This window comes from Scatophagus argus, chromosome 6 (assembly GCF_020382885.2).
Source record: "Scatophagus argus isolate fScaArg1 chromosome 6, fScaArg1.pri, whole genome shotgun sequence".
NCBI classification, from domain to species: domain Eukaryota; kingdom Metazoa; phylum Chordata; class Actinopteri; family Scatophagidae; genus Scatophagus; species Scatophagus argus.
Genome location: NC_058498.1, coordinates 25805396 through 25824219, shown reverse-complemented (window position 1 = coordinate 25824219; position 18824 = coordinate 25805396). Strand labels below are relative to the sequence as shown.

The 18824-nt window shown below is 40.5% G+C and overlaps 1 protein-coding gene across 1 annotated transcript; it reads right to left on the bottom strand.

The window, feature by feature from the left end:
- Positions 1-380: 380 nt before the first annotated feature.
- Positions 381-17180, bottom strand: rad54l (RAD54 like). Its single transcript, XM_046392433.1, has 18 exons — positions 16807-17180; positions 16630-16716; positions 15905-16015; positions 15631-15691; positions 15372-15507; positions 14552-14621; positions 13613-13901; positions 11212-11336; positions 10978-11128; positions 10765-10891; positions 8989-9063; positions 7777-7907; positions 7395-7505; positions 6206-6329; positions 6045-6123; positions 5785-5964; positions 5406-5569; positions 381-1252 (listed from the first exon to the last, which is right to left on the bottom strand). The coding sequence occupies exons 1-18, from the start codon at positions 16807-16809 to the stop codon at positions 1051-1053; spliced, it is 2226 nt and encodes a 741-aa protein (XP_046248389.1). The 5' UTR covers positions 16810-17180; the 3' UTR covers positions 381-1050.
- Positions 17181-18824: the final 1644 nt, after the last annotated feature.

Genomic DNA, 18824 nt, shown 5'->3' with positions numbered 1-18824 from the left:
CCCCATATTTGGTGGCTCATAAATGATGGCACAAAGGCCTGACAAGCAGTTTCATGGCCAGGTGTGCCCCCCCGAAAAAAAAAACAACAACGAAAAAACAAAATAAACCCATCAGAGAGATAGCAAAAACACTGGGAGTGGTCAAAACAACAGTTTGGCTGGACAAGTCATACAATCTAATGGAACATGGATCATGCTGGGGTTGAACAGAATCGCCATGCTACATTACTATTGTGCAGCCTGTTGCGGTGCGCATATGGTCTAGTCCTCTTTTCCTCCCTTATGAGGACTTGTATATAGCTGTATATTGTACTGTGTTTACTGTACTTGTAAATTGTTAATTTAATTTATTACCTGTATATTTTTTGTAACTGTTTTTGCACACTTTTTCTGTTCTTGTGAGCTGCCAAGACAAGTAAATTTCCCCACTGCGGGATCAATAAAGTTCATCTTATCTTATCTTATATTGTCAGCACTGCTCTGGAACACAAACAAATTATTATCTGGGTGCAGTCAGTCTTTAACTGTTCCTTCCAAGATATAATACTATAGGTGGGGCCTACCACATTGGCTGTAACAGTAAAATGTGATTTGCTCATGAACAAACAGGACTTCACCTTGTTAGTCATGTACACACTGTTACTTATGATGACACACAAATTTGAACACTTTTTTTTATTCACACTTTTACATCTTGACAAATTGCTTTACAGTTTGCCTCTGATTCTCAACATTTTAATGGACAACCAGTAGTTGCCATCCATCTATTACTGTAGAACTGTTTTGCATTATACAGTATATTTATATATATATACATATATACAGTTACTGGTATACCTTAAGATGACTAGGCACGACTGGTAAATCCACTGCCAGTGTTAAAACATTTTGCCCGTAATGCAATTTTTTGTGAAGTTACTGCAATCGCTACCAATAAATCATTCTCCTTAATTGTTTCTGTTTTAATAATAATAAAGAAAACCTCAACAACAAATAAATAACAGTATATACAGTGCATGTGATAGTGTGATAGAAACTGTTGCATTCATGCTATACTACACCCTTCTGGTCCTCATGGGAGCGCTGGTGGAAAACAAAAGAGACACCAGCATCCCAGGAGGCTTTCAACACTTGGTCCATCAGGCCCTTCTTGTTGAAGCAATGGTTCCACTGTGAAAGGTCACTGGTACAGTCAGAGTCATCTGCAGGAGGCCGAACCTCCATGCCATTCACACAGCGGCGACAGCGAAACCTAACAACAACACAAGAGGAAGAGAGAGACAAGTTCATTCAATTCATGTGTTATGACCATAGATTATTATGTATGATATAATGATAACCACTGAGAGCCATGCACAAACTAGTATTGTTTGGTGAGATGCAGGAGACCTCACAAGAGGACACTTGAAATTTGACTTGATCATTAGCACAATCAATGGCCGTAAAACTGTTGCATAACTCCTCATGCTCCTCTTTGTGGGCAAATTGCATTCACAATAAAGTTACCACAGAGTTATAACAAAACACTCTGGAGAGCTTAAGTCCGGCTGACAGAAATCAGCAGACAACAACAAATTTGTGAATTTCCCCACTGTGGGATAATAAAGAAAATCTTATCTTATTTAGCAGTGCTAGTAGTCATATTAGAGGACAATTTTGTGGTTTAGAATTTACAATTAAGAATTAGAGAGTATTAATAGTACAACTGCTAACAATGTGCTGTAAGAGCAGCGCTAAACTGACAGATATAAAGAGGAAATGGCTTAGGCTACATACATATATTACACTTTTGTCAAGGACAGCAACAGAGAGCCTACAGTAGTTGATGTTACAATGTGATATGCAACAGAGGATGATACTGTGCAACAAACTGCATTAAGACTCTGGGGAAGCTGAGAATGTTGTATGAGGGCCGTTGTTTGATGCCCAGTCTACATAGCATTGTGACAAATGTCAAAGTCAAGTAAAAAATAAACAAATACATAAATAAATAAAATTAATAATCACTAATGGGTGAATTAATTCCCTCAATTTACATTTGAACCATCATTTCCATGCTTTATTTTATCTTGAATTGAGAAGCACATAAAATCTGTTTGAATATCGGCTCTAAAAATTAATTATTGATTATTGTTTGTTTAATAATGATGACTGAGAAATGACTGATGATAATAAGGGCCTGGTTAATGTTCACATTTAAACAGTACATTTTTCTGTTCTTTACTTACTCTGTTATAACAAAATAAAATTTAGTAATAAAAAAATAAGTCACTAAATGCAGTGTAAGACCAGTAGTTCTTTAAAGGAGGAAAGAACTAGGAGCTAGTGATGTGCAGATTGATACTGAAATATTGATACCCCCCGATACCAGATCTTTATGCTCTAAAATCGATTCTCAAATCAAAATATTGATACTTTTGCTACTTCAGTCATTTGAGGTAATGTATATTATTAACAGGAACGCAGTGGAAAGTAACTAAACTATTGAGATCTTGTCTAAATGATACGCGGTTGCTGGGAACTACTTTTTCTTCCGCCTGGAAGAAAAAAACAAGTGAGCAATGCGTAAGTGCAGCTCAGCTCACAATGGCAGAGCGTAAATAAGATTAAGCATTCAGTGCAGAGCAGCCCCATCACTTGTTTTGCCCTGTGATTTTATATCGCTTGACGATGATTCCCCAAGAGCAGCAACACTCACAAGACGCCTGGGAGAGATGACTGCAAAGGATCTCCAGCCTCTGTCCATAGTGGAAGACCAAGGTTTCCAAGGATTTGTGAGAGCTCTTGACCCAAAATATAAACTCCCAGGAAGAAATAAAACTGACAGAGACTCATCTTGTAAAGATGTCTGATGAATGCAAAGGCAAAGTAAGGGCAAAGCGCTTCTAGTGTTGTACTTACCACTGATATGTGGACTTCAGTGTCCACAGAGGCATATTTGATTGTAACATGACATCTCATTGAAAACTAGCAAATGAGGGAATTTGTTTTGGAAACCCACACCTACCATGGGCAGCATACAGCAGTTTAGCGCTTTAATGCATCAAAGAAGGATGGGGCATAACTGACAAGGTTGTTGCAGTTGTGACAGACAACAGTGCATATATGGTTGCTGCAGTGCACACGGCTGGATGGAGGCATCATCCATGTTTTGCACATACACTGAATTTACTTGTAAAGGACAGTTTAAAAACTCCCGGAAGTGGTGAAAGTGCTGGAGAAATGCAGTGTGATCTTGTTCTTTTTTTCACCACAGCACACAGGCCACACAGAAGCTCAGGGGTACAGTAAAGTGGCAGAGCACAGGCTAATCCAGTCAGTAGATACTCACTGGAATTTTTTACATGCTGGAGAGGTTTTGTGAGCAAAATGAAGCTGTGACCTCAGCTCTTTGCCTTTTAGGGAGGAATGTATTGTGCTTAAATGAGGGAGAATTATCCCTCATCAAGCAAACAGTTGATGCACTTCAGCCATTTGAAGAAGTGACACGGGAAGTTTCAGCTGAAAAGTATGTTTCAGTCTCCAAAGTGATTCTGCTCATGCCACTCGTTCACAGGAAGCTACAGCCCTGTGAACGTGCAGGCAGCTTCCTCGCCACACAACTGGCACAGCAATGTTGGCGCAGATTCAGAGGCATTGAGAGTATTCACTGTTTAGCTGCCAGCACATTTCTGGATGCTGGGTTTAAAAATCTTGGTTTTCAAGACAAAGACAATGGAACTAATGAAAAAATGTCTCCTCTGAAATACAGGAAGTCTATCAGATTGGACAGGCAGCTCCCACTCTAGCCCCAAGGTCAACAGCTACTGTTAGCTGGACCTCATGGCCTTCTACTTCAGGGTCTTCTACTTCAGAGCCTTCTACCTCAGGGATTCTGCCTCAGGGCCAAACCAGAGTCCTGCCCCCTCAGGTTCATCTGTATCAAAAGGAGGGATATGGACTGATTTTGACATGCAGGTTTTGTCAGGACATCACCGGTCAGCTGCCAGTAAAGTGCTCACTGAAGTATGTCGGTACTCAGAAGAAAAAGCGATTCCCCGAGATAGGGATGCACTGGTTTGGTGGCAAGAACATGAACCAACCTTGCCAGCCCTGAGCAAACTACCTGGGAAGTACTGCCACTTCTGTACCGGCAGAGAGAGTCTTTTCAAAGGCAGGAGAGGTTCTGAGCAAAAAACAGAACTAAAGGGGAAGACAGTAAATATGCTTTTGTTCCTTAACAAAAAGGAGTGAGATAAAGCGTCAATGTTGGATGCTTTTGTTGAAGTGTTATTTACATGTTCAGTATTTTCATGTTAACATGTTCATGTAATGTGAATTAAGATGCAAGTTTTCATTTTTATAGTAGTTCTTAATAATTAAACAATAATTTATTTTAATGGTTTTATTATTTTTTTTATAACTTTTTTTGGTGTTTGAGACACCATTTTCACATAGTTTGCATGATTGTGTCCTCTGTTTGCTTTTTCTATTGTTGTATTAGCTCAGTTATATTGTAAATGAGGCCGCTACCTCAATATACTTCGGAGTTTAAAATAAATAAATAAATAAATTACTCTGATGTCTCGTATTGTTTATGAAGCTATGATTTGAAATACACTACTTTTCTTAGATTTACTAGACACATCAGGTGTATTTGCACAAAGTATCGGTATCAGATCAGTATCGCCGATACCACACTGAATTTTACTCCGTATCGGATCGGAAAGGAAATCGGTGGTATCAAACATCACGAGTTGGAGCTGCTAGATAAAATGTTTTTACTTTTCACATTTTACTCAACCTGAATAACTAGATTAAATGAAGAAAGTGATTGAAAATCAGCACGGTACTGTAACATATAAAATTTGACTATTCAAAGGAACAATAATGTGTCATTGCAGCATCTAGTCTGCCTTATCCAAATAGGAAGAAATAGTGGCACTGTGTGTTATGTTGTTGTCATTACTATCACAGTGCTCAAATACTGAAATATTTTTCTGTAAATAGTTACAATTCACATACTACTGCTTTCATTGTAAGGTTTCAGGCATACAAAAATTTTTCACATATAGTTTTAGCATTTTAAATATCACGTCGGTAAAGAATGGTAAACAAATGTTACCCGAGACAGTGAAAAGGGCTTTGTTTTCTGCAACAACTTATCCAACTAACTAACTCACAGGATTAGCGTTTATCCCGACTTTTTGTTATTATTCTCAAATATGTGGTACTATTCCTATTAGAATGACCCTTCCTCTTATCTTTACCAGCCATGTCAGTTGTGCCCATGAGATTTGGATCTTGTACAAACGAAAAAAAAAATCATCTTGAAGGATTTGGGGCATCTTGAGCAATTTTGTGGTTATTTTTAGTTTGTTCGACCACTTTCCTAAAGTCAATTCTAACAACTTTGTCTTTTTTACTTGTCATGTGTGTCACTGGTGGTCTCCTCGTTGAGTATGAAGAGTTCTCGGAGTTCTCCCAGAGAGAAGTGACGCTCCACATCCTGCTCCTCATCCACCACACAGCTGCTCAGGGCTTTCTTATGGGTCTGTCTCTGCAAGATCTTCTCCTCAATGGTCCCAGTCTGACAGCACACAATCACATGAGTCAAACTTGGAAACTTCATGCTGCCCTGAAAACAACTATAAAAGTCCTGAACATTGCTAAATAATTGTACCAATAAGAAAACATTTATCTATATGTACATATTGTGTATTACTTGAAACTTAAAACAGACATTTAGAAGTGGTGATGATTTTTTATGTTATGTCTGCATCTTATGAGCTGTGTTGAACTGACAGAGAGGAGCCTGTAGATGTAACAGGTCTTCTTTTGGCCATCTCTCCACACCCGTGCCATTGCCTGCTGGTCATTGGCTGGGTTCCAGTCAGGATCAAACATAACCAAGCGATTGGCACCAATCAGATTCAGGCCACATCCACCAGCCTTGCTGCTCAGCATGAAGATGAACTCTGGGCTCTGTGAAAACAGATGGATTTAGATGGTGCCCAACTGCTTTACAAAGCTCACAGTGTCTTTTAAAACTGTTTCCAACTCACAGATGGACTGTTGAATGTTTCCACAATCTTGGCCCTTTTCTTGATGGACATTGTGCCATCCAACCGAACATAGAGGTATCTAATATACCAAGAGTAGAGTTATTGTTTACTTTAACTGACAAATCATATAATATAGACACAAATAACGGTTTCTCAATTACCTTCTGGCTCTGCACAGCTTTTCAAAGAGGTCTAGTGTTTGGGTGTAGTTGGAGACGAGCACCACCTTATCATTAGTTGTAGTTCTTGTCATTGCCAGGATGTAGTCAAGGACCAGCATTTTACCTGGAACAAAAGGCAACAATGTCTTATTCCTATATAGAAAGATGAAACACATTCTGTTCATGATAGAGAGATGTGTCAGAATGATCAAACCTGCAATAACTGCTTTTTTGACAAAGCCTATGGTTAGGACTGGTTCAGGCTCTGCCTGGACCAACCCCTAGTTATGCTCATATAAATTTAGATTGCTGGGGGAGATCCTTAGACACTGAGCTTTCAGAGCAGGGGGACTCACTCATCATGTCCCATCACTGGTACAGCACTAACTCACTCTCTTCCCTGGAGCTCTTGTGCGCCATCTTTTCTCAGCACTTCTGGAGCATGCTGCTGGATCCAGAATCTCCTACCCCGCCATCCAGAGGCCTGGTACTGCTGCTGGATCCTGAGCCCTCTATGGCCCTGCCTACTGCACTGATAGTGCTGCTGGATCCAGAACCCTCTCCACGGCCCAGCTTGGATCCTGCTGCTCCTGCTCTGCATTGTTCTCTCTATCCTCCCTGCCTCCCCTCTCTCCCATTTGGCAACCCAAATGCTTACTCAGTGTGGGGTTTTGCCCTGGGACATGTTTTTCTCTGATTCTCTCTTTCTTTTGAATGTGTTGTTTACACACCTGTAAAGTGTCTTGGGATAACTGTGTTATCAATTGACACTTTAAATAAAGTTTTGTTTACTTTGGGGCACCAGGAACAAGATGTTACCATGAACTTGCAAACAGTCTTTTACACATCCTGTGACCACATCATGAGCATCCATCAGGAGTGGTGTTTGAGTCTACCCTACCCAGCATTCACTCTTCTTTTAACCCTGATTTGGTAATCACCACCGTGTGATAAAATCGTTCCGAAGGATGCTTCAAATACTTGATCCATGTGGTGTCCCACTCCAAAGAGCAAGCAAAGTCACTAATGAGGCAGCCAAACATCTTGAGATGTCCGGAGTACCTCACGGTTAGTCTAACTCTTCTGAACTGAATCAGTTCAATTTACTGTTGTAAAAAACAGTTGCCATGCTGTATATGTGCTTTATTTTTACAGTACACCATCAGAGGTGCACTGTACATGTTCTTACCAGAGAGCTGAGGATCCACAGCTTTATTGCAGTAGCCAGGTTGAAACAGGTCCAGCGCCCCCTCAAAGCCCTCCTCACCCTCCACACACTTCTCATAAATAAGAGATGGGTCTAAGACACAGAATTGTGGTTAGTCTTTCTGCCATGTAGCAAATGGTTCAAACTAGGCATATGTTTACAATATGGCCAGTGTCATAAAATGCACCTACAGTAGTTAAAAATTCTCAATCTTGGTTTCTCATGTCCTGTGTTGTTACTGTAACTGAATACATTTTGTGACTGCTTCTAAAAGTGTGAAGTCATTCTCTGTGCTGATCACTATAATGTTCACAGATGCAACATTTTACAGACTGTATGGTATATGTTTGATTGAAGCACGTACGATTGCACAGTTTCTTGAGTGACGTGATGGAAGACAGGGAGGAGACATTTAGTTTGCCCTCTTGTAATGTCTCAATGGGTTTAGCCTGCCTGAGCAAGCACTTGTAGAGCTCTGTCTGCAGAGGAGTCAGCCTGTTGGGAAACAGTCACAGCCACATTCATTATGGTTCTACATATTTCACACATATTTATTCTTATATATCTATTTATTTATTTATTCAGATATTTTAAATATTATATACATTGAGAGCAAGTTTTATAGTCAATGCTTTTTTGAGAACTGACCATGAAATGTCTTTAGCAAGGTTGGGTAGGTTTCTAGATTTTCCAACCTGGTATATGAGCTCAAACAGGTTTAAATTCATGCAGCCCTAAGGAATTAGCATTTGTCAGATATAAGTGGAAAGAGCTAGCAGCATGCCGGTAACAGTTAGGAGGAGCCCCAGGATACCTGGCTGGCACAGCGCTGGAGTGTAGTACTTTCCCTTTTATTCTGACAAATTAAAGTTTGTGCAATTGTACACACTGTGCTGCTATATTAGTCTGACTAACACTCACAAGAGAGATTTGTCATCAGAACATGATGCAGCTCATGCTGTCTAACATCATATTACAATGTTGCTTTATAAAAAATGAGCATGTGATACTAACATTAACAACTGTTGTGCCTAAACTGTTGGTGAAGAATGTGGTTAAGGGTTTCAAATGGCTGTTAAAAAGTACACAATTTAGTTTGAGCACTTAACGTCACAGATTAAATCGTGCTCAACCATTTTCTGGTGCTTTCTCACTTTTAGACTAGCCAGCTAGTCAAAGTTTCACCTTTAAATGTCCGGTGAAATAGTCATTAGTTTATTTTCCTGCCAACAATCAACAAACTTGCAAGAGACAAATATCATTTAAACATTCCATTTGTGCTTTTGAGTCAAAGCCTCAGCTAGACCTCAGGCAGATGGCCGCCCATCTTGAGCCGGGGTCTGCTCCGAGGTTTCTGCCTTCTAAAAGGCAGTTTTTCCTCACCACTGTCGCCAAGTGCTTGCTCAAGGGGGAATGTTGGGCTCTCTCTATTTTACAATTTAATTAAAGAGTTTGGTCTAGACCTGCTCTAACTGGAAAGTGTCATGAGATAACTTTTGTTGTGAATTGGCGCTATATAAATAAACTGAATTGAAAACTGAATTGAATAGACTAGAAACCAAGTCAATGAACCTACCTGCAACACACAACTTGCTCGATCTTCACAGGCAGATATTTAAACAAGATATCAGAGGTCCTCCTTATCAAACACCTGTCCAGGAGGAACACGGTCATTATTATAGAGGGATGTCAAACGTAAAAGACATTTGAACAAAATCAGTCAAAAATGTGCACTCATACCTTCAGACGTCTGATTCTGTTGTTCTAATTATAACTACTGTAACTATGCACTAACTCTCTAACACTCTTTTACATTCATTTCTATCTGCAGGATGTCTCTCATTTTTCTGTGAGTGACTGCACTGAATGTTTTGTCAGAGTCAATGTTACATGGGGTGCTTTAAGTGTGAGCTGTCCCTCTTGCCACTTGGTGTATGGAGTGCTGATTTTTCTTCTCCTCTGCTCTAGGGCTCAAATGGTATACGCATTTGTGCCAAAAATATTTGGCATGGGTCTTTCGATTTGGCATGCATGTGTACCAAACAAATGCAGCATGCAGAACTTTTGGGGTGCAGAAAATCGAAGTTTCTCCCTTAGTAACTTTCACAAAAGGCCAGATGTTAAGGATGCCTGCACACATGGCCACTACAGAGTTAGAACAACCCAGCAGCTATGGCAAACACGAATAAACCAGAGCTTGAAGACCCTCCAGTATCATTTAATTCTACTGTTTGGGAACAGCGCACAATTCAGATCTGCGAATCACACTCTCTTTGTCCGTGTTCTCAAACCCATCCTCTACATGTCAAAACAATGACAGAGAGTTGACATAGCCAGAACTGACACATGCAGGCCGGGGAGTCAGAGATGGAAAAAAAACTGACTTGTGAGTGAATGTAAGAATGGAGGTGACATGTACCTGTGCAGCGCTTTTGCCTCTGCGGCCGTCTGCACTACACTCTGCACCCCGTGCACCCATGGTGAGCAAGGAGCAAATTTCTTATCATGTGAAGACAGCTTTAGAAGTACATGACTAATGTTCTCTACTCTAAGCTACTTATTTTGTGAGAGCAGTGACCAACAAGGAAATTGCAACACTTGATGCTGTCCGTAAAGATGTTTGACCATTCACATTGATGGTACTGGTCCTGCTTTGCTGTGGTGCAGCCAAAAACAGTTAAAGGAAGGCAGAAACCAGGATAAAATTACAAATGAAATGATTAGATAAAATTTGATGACACATTTTAAAAATAGACTAATGCGTCAACAAATAATTTGTACCAGTCTGGTGGGTTATATGAATGCAATGTTTCATCATGGTATATAGAATTTTTGTTTTTTCACTCTCAATTATCAGGAGAGTTAACTGTCTGGAAAAATCAACTGAGAAAGTTTTTATGAATGAAGTATAAGTCATAAATAAATCTGATTATCACCCTAAATCAGTCTTGACAAACTACTTATGGAATGAACTTGTCTTATTGAATAAAATGGAATAATAAATCATTTGGAATAAAATGTCATTGTCACTGTCACAACTTGGTTTCGTTGCATTATTTTAGATTTTATTTGCAAATAAAAAGTCTTAGTTTTAGTTATCTTTTCTCAAGTCACAAGATGTATGTCTTGCATGCAAAATTAGAAACAAATCAAAAAGTGTTAAGAGTAATAAAGTCTATAGAATGCAACTTTATGTTTAGAAAACCAACAGAAGTCACGTGAAAAACAATGCTAAAAACTAAAAAAAATGAAGACATATGAAATTAAATTATATTACGTTACATTAAAATATTTAAAATAAAAAAGTGACTCAAAAGAAGAAGACAAAATGCAAAAAATGCTTTGAGCTCACCTGTTGACAATGCTGATCAGTTCCTTGAGTTTCTCCTCCCCAGCCAGTCTGTCTTTATCATTGGCATCTGCATCTCGACCCTTGAGGATGGGAAGCTCAAATCGCTTTTTAAACTCCTGGGATGTACCTGCCATTGAGATGAGAGAAACACACATGAATAAAGGGAATCTGCATAGACTGCAGAAATAATTCAAATGTGGTTTAGCTGCTTACCAAGGATCCCAGAATTAACAAAGTGGACTAGGCTGAAGTACTCCAGCAGGTCGTTCTGGATGGGGGTGCCTGATATCAGCACTCTCCTCTTGGCACTCATGGTATTCAGGGCCTGGTATGTCTGGTTGTCAGAGTTCTTTAACCGATGGCCCTACATCACATGCAACTATTAATTTTACACATCGTGTCAACAGTCCTTGACAGCTCTGAAGTAGAATGGATGAAATGAAATACCTCATCACAGATGACAAGTCCAACATTGCCCTTATGCAGAACCTCAGCGTGCAGACGAAATGTTTCATATGAAATGATCAGAATTTGGGTCGGTACTCTCAAACCATGCTGAGAGATGAAGTTCTCTAGAAATCAATGAAAACAAACCAAATACTAAGCAGACAATAAACACTGCACCTCTTTTTGTAAGCTGTTTGGGCGAACGTGTTAGCAAATAGTTACACATCCAGCAGACACAGAATAACATTAGCCTTAGTGCCTCCGGTGGGTTAGATATGAAAGAAAAACATCGATTTTATTTTTAAGACCTCACCATTTTCCTTCAGATGATAAGCAGCTAGGCTTCTCACTGGTTTTAACATCACATCACTCCTATCCTCGCCTCCCAGTCCGTTCTAGAACTGATTTTAAGATCTTACTGGTCAGTTTTAAAGCACGTCTGGGTCTGGCTCCAAGTTATATATTGGAGTTGTTGACCCCCTATGAGCCAGCTTGAAGCCTGAGATCCTAGTGAATCCTAGACTAGTGGTATGCACAGTAAGATCTAAATGGATCATAGGACAGTGCAAGATAAGCTACAGTAAGCTACATGTGTCAGCCACAGCATTTCCTGTAGGTGAATGTAAACATTCCAGTAGTGCAGGTGGGAAAATGTATTACAATCATTCCCAGGAGGGAAAAGGATGTGAGGGGCAATGAGGTGCGATGTAGGGGAGTCAATGGGGGCACAGGGTTCAATAAGGAGAGAGCTGTGGGGAAAAAGCTGTTCTTAAATTTGCTGGTCTTGGTCTGGAGGCTCCTGAAACCTCCCAGTAGGCAGGAGGACAAACAAATTGCGAGGTGGGTGAGAGGAGTCTTTAACAATGCTTCAAGCACAACACAGACAGCGTGTCCACTGTATGTCCTCAATGGCCTGAAGTGGAGACCCTGCGATGTGTTGGGCAGTCTTCACCACCCACCTTACAGCCTTATAGTCTGAGACAGAGCAGTTCCCATACCAGACTGTGATACAGCTGGTCAAGATGCTCTCGATGGCACAGCAATAGAAATTCACCAGGACTGCTGAAGAGAGATGGCTTTTCTTCAGTGTCTTCAGGAAGAAGAGGAGCTGTGAGCCTTCTTGATCAGGCTGGAAGTGTTGGAGGACCAGGACAGGTCCTATGTGGACGTGGATCCCAGGAACTTGAAGCTTGAGACACGTTTGACAGCCATCCTGTTAATGTGGATGGGGTCAAGTGTGCCACCTTTCTTCCTCCTGAAGTCCGCAATGAGATCCTTTGTCTTGTGTGTGTTAAGGAACAGGCTACTGTCAGCACACCATGCTGCCAGGTGCTTTACCTCCTCCCTGTAGGCTGTCACATTGTTGTCAATAATGACGCAGATCACCATGGTGTCATCTGCAAACTTGATGATGGTGTTGGAACCATGTACAGGCCTGCAGTTGTGGGTGCAGAGGGAGTAGAGGAATGGCCTCAGCGTACGGCCCTGTGGTACACCGGTGTTCAATGTAATGGTGGAGGAGCAGGTGTTGTCCGACGTAACATGCTGAGGTCTATTGGTCAGGAAGTCCAGGATCTAAATGCAGAAGGAAGTGTTGATGCCTAGAGTTCAAAGTTAGGCGGTTAACTTTGAAGGGGGTGACAGTGTAGAATGCTGAGCTAAAGTCCACGAACAGCATTTCTGCATATGAGTTGTTATTCTCCATATGTGTGAGGACAGAGTGCAGCGCTGTAGAGACAGCATCCTCCGCGCTCCTATTTCTGCGGTAGGCAAATTGGTGGGGGTCCAGCGTGTATGGGAGACAGGTCTATAGGTGTGCCAGGACCAGTAGCTCGAAGCACTCCATAACTATGGGCATGAGCGCTGCAGGATGATTGTCAGGTTCAGGTGCTGGGGTGGACCATTTGGGCACTGGCACAGTGGAGATGGTTATGAAGCATGTCGGCACAGCTGCTTGGTTGAGGGACAGATTGAAAATGCCTAGAACATGCCCTGAGAACGTGTCCAGGGACACCATCAGGACCAGCAGCCTTGCGTGCGTCCGGCTCAGTGCTGCATAGATACCTGTGGTGGATAGTGCGAGAGGAGAGTCTGATCTTGAAAAAAAGACAGTGATGGTTGTCGTGGAGGGGTTGCTGTGCTTGTAGTCACTGATGGCCTGGATGCCTTGCCACATACGTTGGGGGTCGGAGTGAGGTGTTCTTCAACTCTTAGCAGCTTGGCCTTCTTGATGCCCCTCCTCAGGTTGGTCCTGGATAAGCTATAGTTTACTCCAGTTCAACAATGAGGTTAAAGTTTCCTATTGACCAACAATTTGGTCCATGCAAAGGTGTCAAACGACCAGATTTCCATGGTTTTGCTGTGGATATTCATGGTGAGACAGAAGGGAGAAGTAACTTACCTAGTTGTCTATTGATCCCATCTTTTGAACCTCCATCGATGGCCACAGGTGTAACACGCCCTCCCAGCCACTTTCCCACTTCATTGTACCAGTTGCGAACCAGACTGGAAGGTGAAACCACAATGGCCTTGTCTATCTCTGGCTTAGCATCAGGGCTTTGGCGTAGCAGAGTCCACATGAGGGTGATACACTGCAAAGTCTTCCCCAGACCCATCTCATCAGCCATGATGCAGCCATATGATCCTAGGATGCGTCTGCCAGTCACACACTCCCACAGGAACTTCACCCCCTTAAAAAGTTAAAGATATCCAATTTAAAAAAAAAAACAGCAATCGTCATCATTATACATACACACACACTTTTTATAAAAACAAAAGTATTAGGACACCTGATTATCACCATTAAAGACTTTGCATTCTAAAGAATTCTAAATTCTAAGACAGCCTGGCAGCTACAACAGCCTCCACTCTTCTGGGAAGGCATTCCACAAAGGCCTGGCTTCCAATCTCTGTTCCAATTTATTCCAAAGGTGTTTGATGGGGTTGCAATCAGTGCGCTGTGTGAGCCACACCAACCATGTCTATGGACCTTGCTTTGAGTGCTGCTGCACAGTCATGCTGGAATAGAAAAGGGCCTTCCCCAAACAGTTGCCACAAAGATGGAAGCATGGCATTGTCCAAAATGTCTTGGTATGCTGAAGCATTAACTTACTTCATTACTAAGCCAAACCCCTACTAAAGAGGTGTGTTAAATATATATTATTATATGTATCAGTTCCCCTATTAGGGTTACAAGAAACAATCTAAGGTCACTTTGCTAATGCATGTTTCTACATCTCTACTGTTCAACACTACTGCTATTAAATTTTTATGTTTTTATTTACATTTTATTTCTTATTTTGGTCAGCAGTAGTTTAGAAAAAGAAAATCTTCAGTTTACCTCTCTCTGATGGGGTCTGAGCACTTTTCCTAAAACTGGATCCACAACAACATGGACAGGCAGTTTTTCTCTGAACAGGACAAAGAATGGCCTTGTTAAACATTTCCTTTAATTACAAAAATTCAACACACTGATACAGCGATGCCAGTAAAAGCTATGAAGTAATGTTTTGCAGCATATGATCAGCATTTATTTTGGAGGACTGCATGAAGTAAATAATACCATTAATATTCAGCTTTTTCAAATTATGTTGCAATTTTTACACAGCAAATGTTATAGTGTGAAATCAACTCAGAGAGAGTCAGTTCTAACACTATGCTGGTGTTTATTCTGTACCAATCTTTGCAGATTTAATTTAATCTAACCTGTAACCTTCCTAAAGTGTTATCAACACAACTCAGATCCAGTGTTAAAATAACTCTATCCAGAGTTAAAAATTAACTAGAGACAGAAATCCATGAGGATGCCTTAGGAGAAGTGTGGTTTCATAACTCTGTAGGAGCTGAGTCACGTACACCGCCCTATGACATCAACTCTCTTCCATAATTGAGTTAAATCAACTTTTAACAGTGTCATTTCAACACTTTTGCTTAACACTGGAAAATTAACTCTGAGAATTTTGCTGTGTATACTCACTTGTGGGAAATCTTCACACAGGAAGTGAGGACACAAAATACAATTATGTATTGATCTGCAGGCAGTGAGCAGTGCACACGGAGAGAGAACTGGTTTGAATAATTTACCTGCTCCTATGCAGCATACAAACTTGCAATGAGATCAAGATTTAGTGGAAAAAAGGTCTCATATGTTAAGAACCTACTTGTCAGCTTTGATCAGGTCATGAGCACTCAGATTTGGGGGTTCATAAAGGACCAAAGCATCTTCTGCAAAGGGATCGTGAAGTGCTTTCCTTACTCCTGCACGCTTTAGACCAAGCGCCCTGATTCCCAGAGAGCCTGTGATTAATTAATCAAGAGAGCAGTAATTATTTACCTATGTAAACAAATCCTTCCAGTAGAAAAAAAATATTTACTTGTAGTAGACATGAAAGAGAAACCATAGTACAAGAAAAATGTTACCTGTGTAATTTGGAATGGGAATTTTAAATGGCTTGGAGAGGATACTTCGAATAAATGCCTCCTGTAGAAATGATCAAGTAACAAACAAGTGAGCCTAGTGATGATATCAAATTACAAGCACGGCACAATGGCAGCAAAACTAAATGCTATAGTTAAAAACTTGACAGCAGAAACTCTGCAGAGGAAGCCTCTGAAATAAATTGTATTCAGAACGGCCATACTGCGTTCCCATGCAAAATTTATGCAAAAATTGTTAGCAGCCAAAAATACTTACATGTTTGTCACCATCGACACATGCAGGCGGGTTATTCAGCTGTGTCAGAGGCTTTCTGAAAGGAGAAGTACTAATTTCTCTCATTTCATTATCACCTTTTCGTCTTTTCTCCTGTGAAAAAGCAGGACACAGTCAGTTGGAGCTGCATCACTGCTTACCAATACATGAAGTACTAATTTCTTCATATTTTCTCTCTCACTCACTAAAATCATACCGTTTGCCCCATTTTTCTAGCCTTACCGACAGCTCAAAACATTTTACAACACAAGCGAGCATTCACCCATTCATATACTGGTGGCAGAGGTGAAGAAACATCTCGTACCTCTCTCCAGCAGAACTCCTGTGTGTTTGTGTACTGTTTGTCCATAAAGGGCAAACACCAAATGTTATGTAAATACTTTCATGAAGTTGTAGAATCTAATGGCCCATACGTTTTAAGCAATTGAGCAATTAAGTGCTTATAATCTTCACTTTTATATGACAAATGATGCTGAATCGCAGATTAGTTATGGTTCAGAAGATGTCTAAACACAAGTTATATGAGATATGTATATGTAGCAGTAAGGTGAAGAAAATATTTAACTATCTATCTTTATTTTTGCGTATGGGTCTCTATCTCCATACAGAGAATGAAACAATGGGGCTGTTGCTGCATTTAAATCTAACGTTATACATAACTGCGTTGAATGAAGCTTTGAACGAGTAAATCATACTAATCTACTTACAGCAGATGTAAATGTCCAGTCATCATCTTGACAGGAATCTCCAGACTGTTTCCGTTTAGCAATCTGACTGGGGGCAAGACTCCTTCTCTGAGAAAATGATTTTATGCGAGGAGGTTAGGCGGAGTTGGTAGTCAACATCATGGAAATAAATGACTAATAACAACTCGGTCAGCTTACCATTTTCTTTGTTTCTTCGCCGTGGCTGCTATGTTGAGACTCCTTTCCTCTCCGTGTTGCTGCTAGTGTCCTTGTTACTCAGAGACACTTAGAGGCTCTGTCTGCGTCATTTCCACAGCAAAGGCGCTCAACTCTGTGCTGCTGTTTTGCTGTTACTTTATAAAAGAATAACTAAAGGCCACTGACCTAAAAGGCAACGTAATCAGCAACAGTTAGAATGGCATTAGTTTTACGACTGCACTTTCCTCTCGGCTCAGGTTTATCCCGGTAAACTTCGCGCTCAATGTTGTACAACACTACGGCAAGCCTGAAAGGCAAAACTTCCCTTTGACGAACGAAGGCCTGCTCCTGTCGCTGCTGCTGCTTCTGCTCGTTCTTCTTCAACTTCAGCTGGAGTGGAGTGTGGATCGAAATGGCAAAAAAGAAAACAAGAAATATACCTATATTCTCTTAATCAGACTGGATATTGCAAGATAACGTGAAAGGATTTGATAATAAACATCTCCTTCTTTAAAATGTCTGAGGTCAAACTGAATTTCCCTAAGACTTTTAATTAACTTTGTTCTTTCTGTCTCATATTTCTTACACTGGACTATTACACGTTTTATCATTTCTTCCTGTTCACAAAAACCACATCTAACTGTAGTCTGTTTCCCCATTCTGTATAATGTACTGTTTAGGCCAGTATGTCTCAGCCTAAGTCTTGATATTACCCTGTCATATTCTCTATTTCTTCCTGCAGTCCTAACTTCTCCCACTTTCTTTTGAATTCCATAAAACCATTGTCCTTTCATCTCTTCTTTCCATCATTTTTGCCATCTTTCCCTCATTTTATTCTTTATAATGCCCTTTATTTCAAGTGGCTGGTACTAAATAGAAAAATCATTAATAATCCCTTCATTTGAATTCTGTACAGTGATTGTTGAATGTCGATCAATATAAATCAATATATCTGGTCTGCTGTCTGAGTGACTATACTGTAAACTGGCTAAAGATGAACTTGAATCTGAGCAAATAACTGTTCTTAATGGTCCTGTGTCATCCACCCACAATACTGCTAATAATAATGCAAGCATTTCTGCTGTGTAAACTGATAAAGCTTCATTTATTCTTTTCCTAAACTGAATTCTGAACTCTGGAACAGTGACAGGTACTCCCGTGCTACCTGATGAACTTTTTGACACATCTGTATAAAGTTTGATGTAGCTGTGGTAATTGTCAGTGTATGCCTGCACTGAATCTGAATTGCAAATAAAGCCCTTGTCATTGTTCTTTCTCTTTAATATGGTGAAATCTACTGCAGCATTAGGTAGAATTCAGGTTGGTATTGCTGGCAATGGCGCTGTTGGACTGATATTTAAATGATCTATTTTTAATTCGGAAGCTCTCTGTAGTACTGTCCATGGAAAACTCTTTTCCTCCCTCCTCTCCACTGCCCAGCATGGCTTTATATAGTTTGTGTGGGGTGGTCTTGACTGTGACCCTTTAAATTAATCCAATAATTTAATCATAGCTGCATTCTTCTCATGTCTAGAGGTATTTATCCCACCTCAACAAGCTGCAGTTGGGGTTGTTTTAATTGCACTTGTAATTAATCATAGAGCCTGGTTCTGAATGATATACAATTTTTTGAGAGAGGAGTCAGCAGCTGATCCATTTGATCCATTAGCCGTGTGTATATTTCAATTTCAATTTCAATTTATTTATACAGCACCTTATACAATCAAAATTGTCTCTAGATGCTTTACAGAGACCCAGAGCCTGAACCCCCGAGCAAGCAGACAGTGGCAAGGAAAAACTCCCTTTTAACAGGAAGAAACCTTGAGCGGGACCCGGCTTGCAAGGGAGAACCATCCTGCTGATAGTCGGCCGGGCGAAGGGGAGGGAAAGAAGAGGTAGACAGGACAGAGAGGATGAAAGAGAGAGAGAGAAAAACATGCAATAAACATCATAAATTACAAAGGACAAACATGACAGGTTGTTTTAATTGGAATTCTGAAGACTATGTATTGTATGTA

Coding starts and splice junctions, on each gene's coding strand:
- rad54l (XM_046392433.1), bottom strand. Junction 7,506..7,776: donor ACTCAAGAAACTGTGCAATC/GTACGTGCTTCA, acceptor TCTGTGTCTTAG/ACCCATCTCTTATTTATGAG. Junction 6,124..6,205: donor AAGCTGTGCAGAGCCAGAAG/GTAATTGAGAAA, acceptor TTGGTATATTAG/ATACCTCTATGTTCGGTTGG.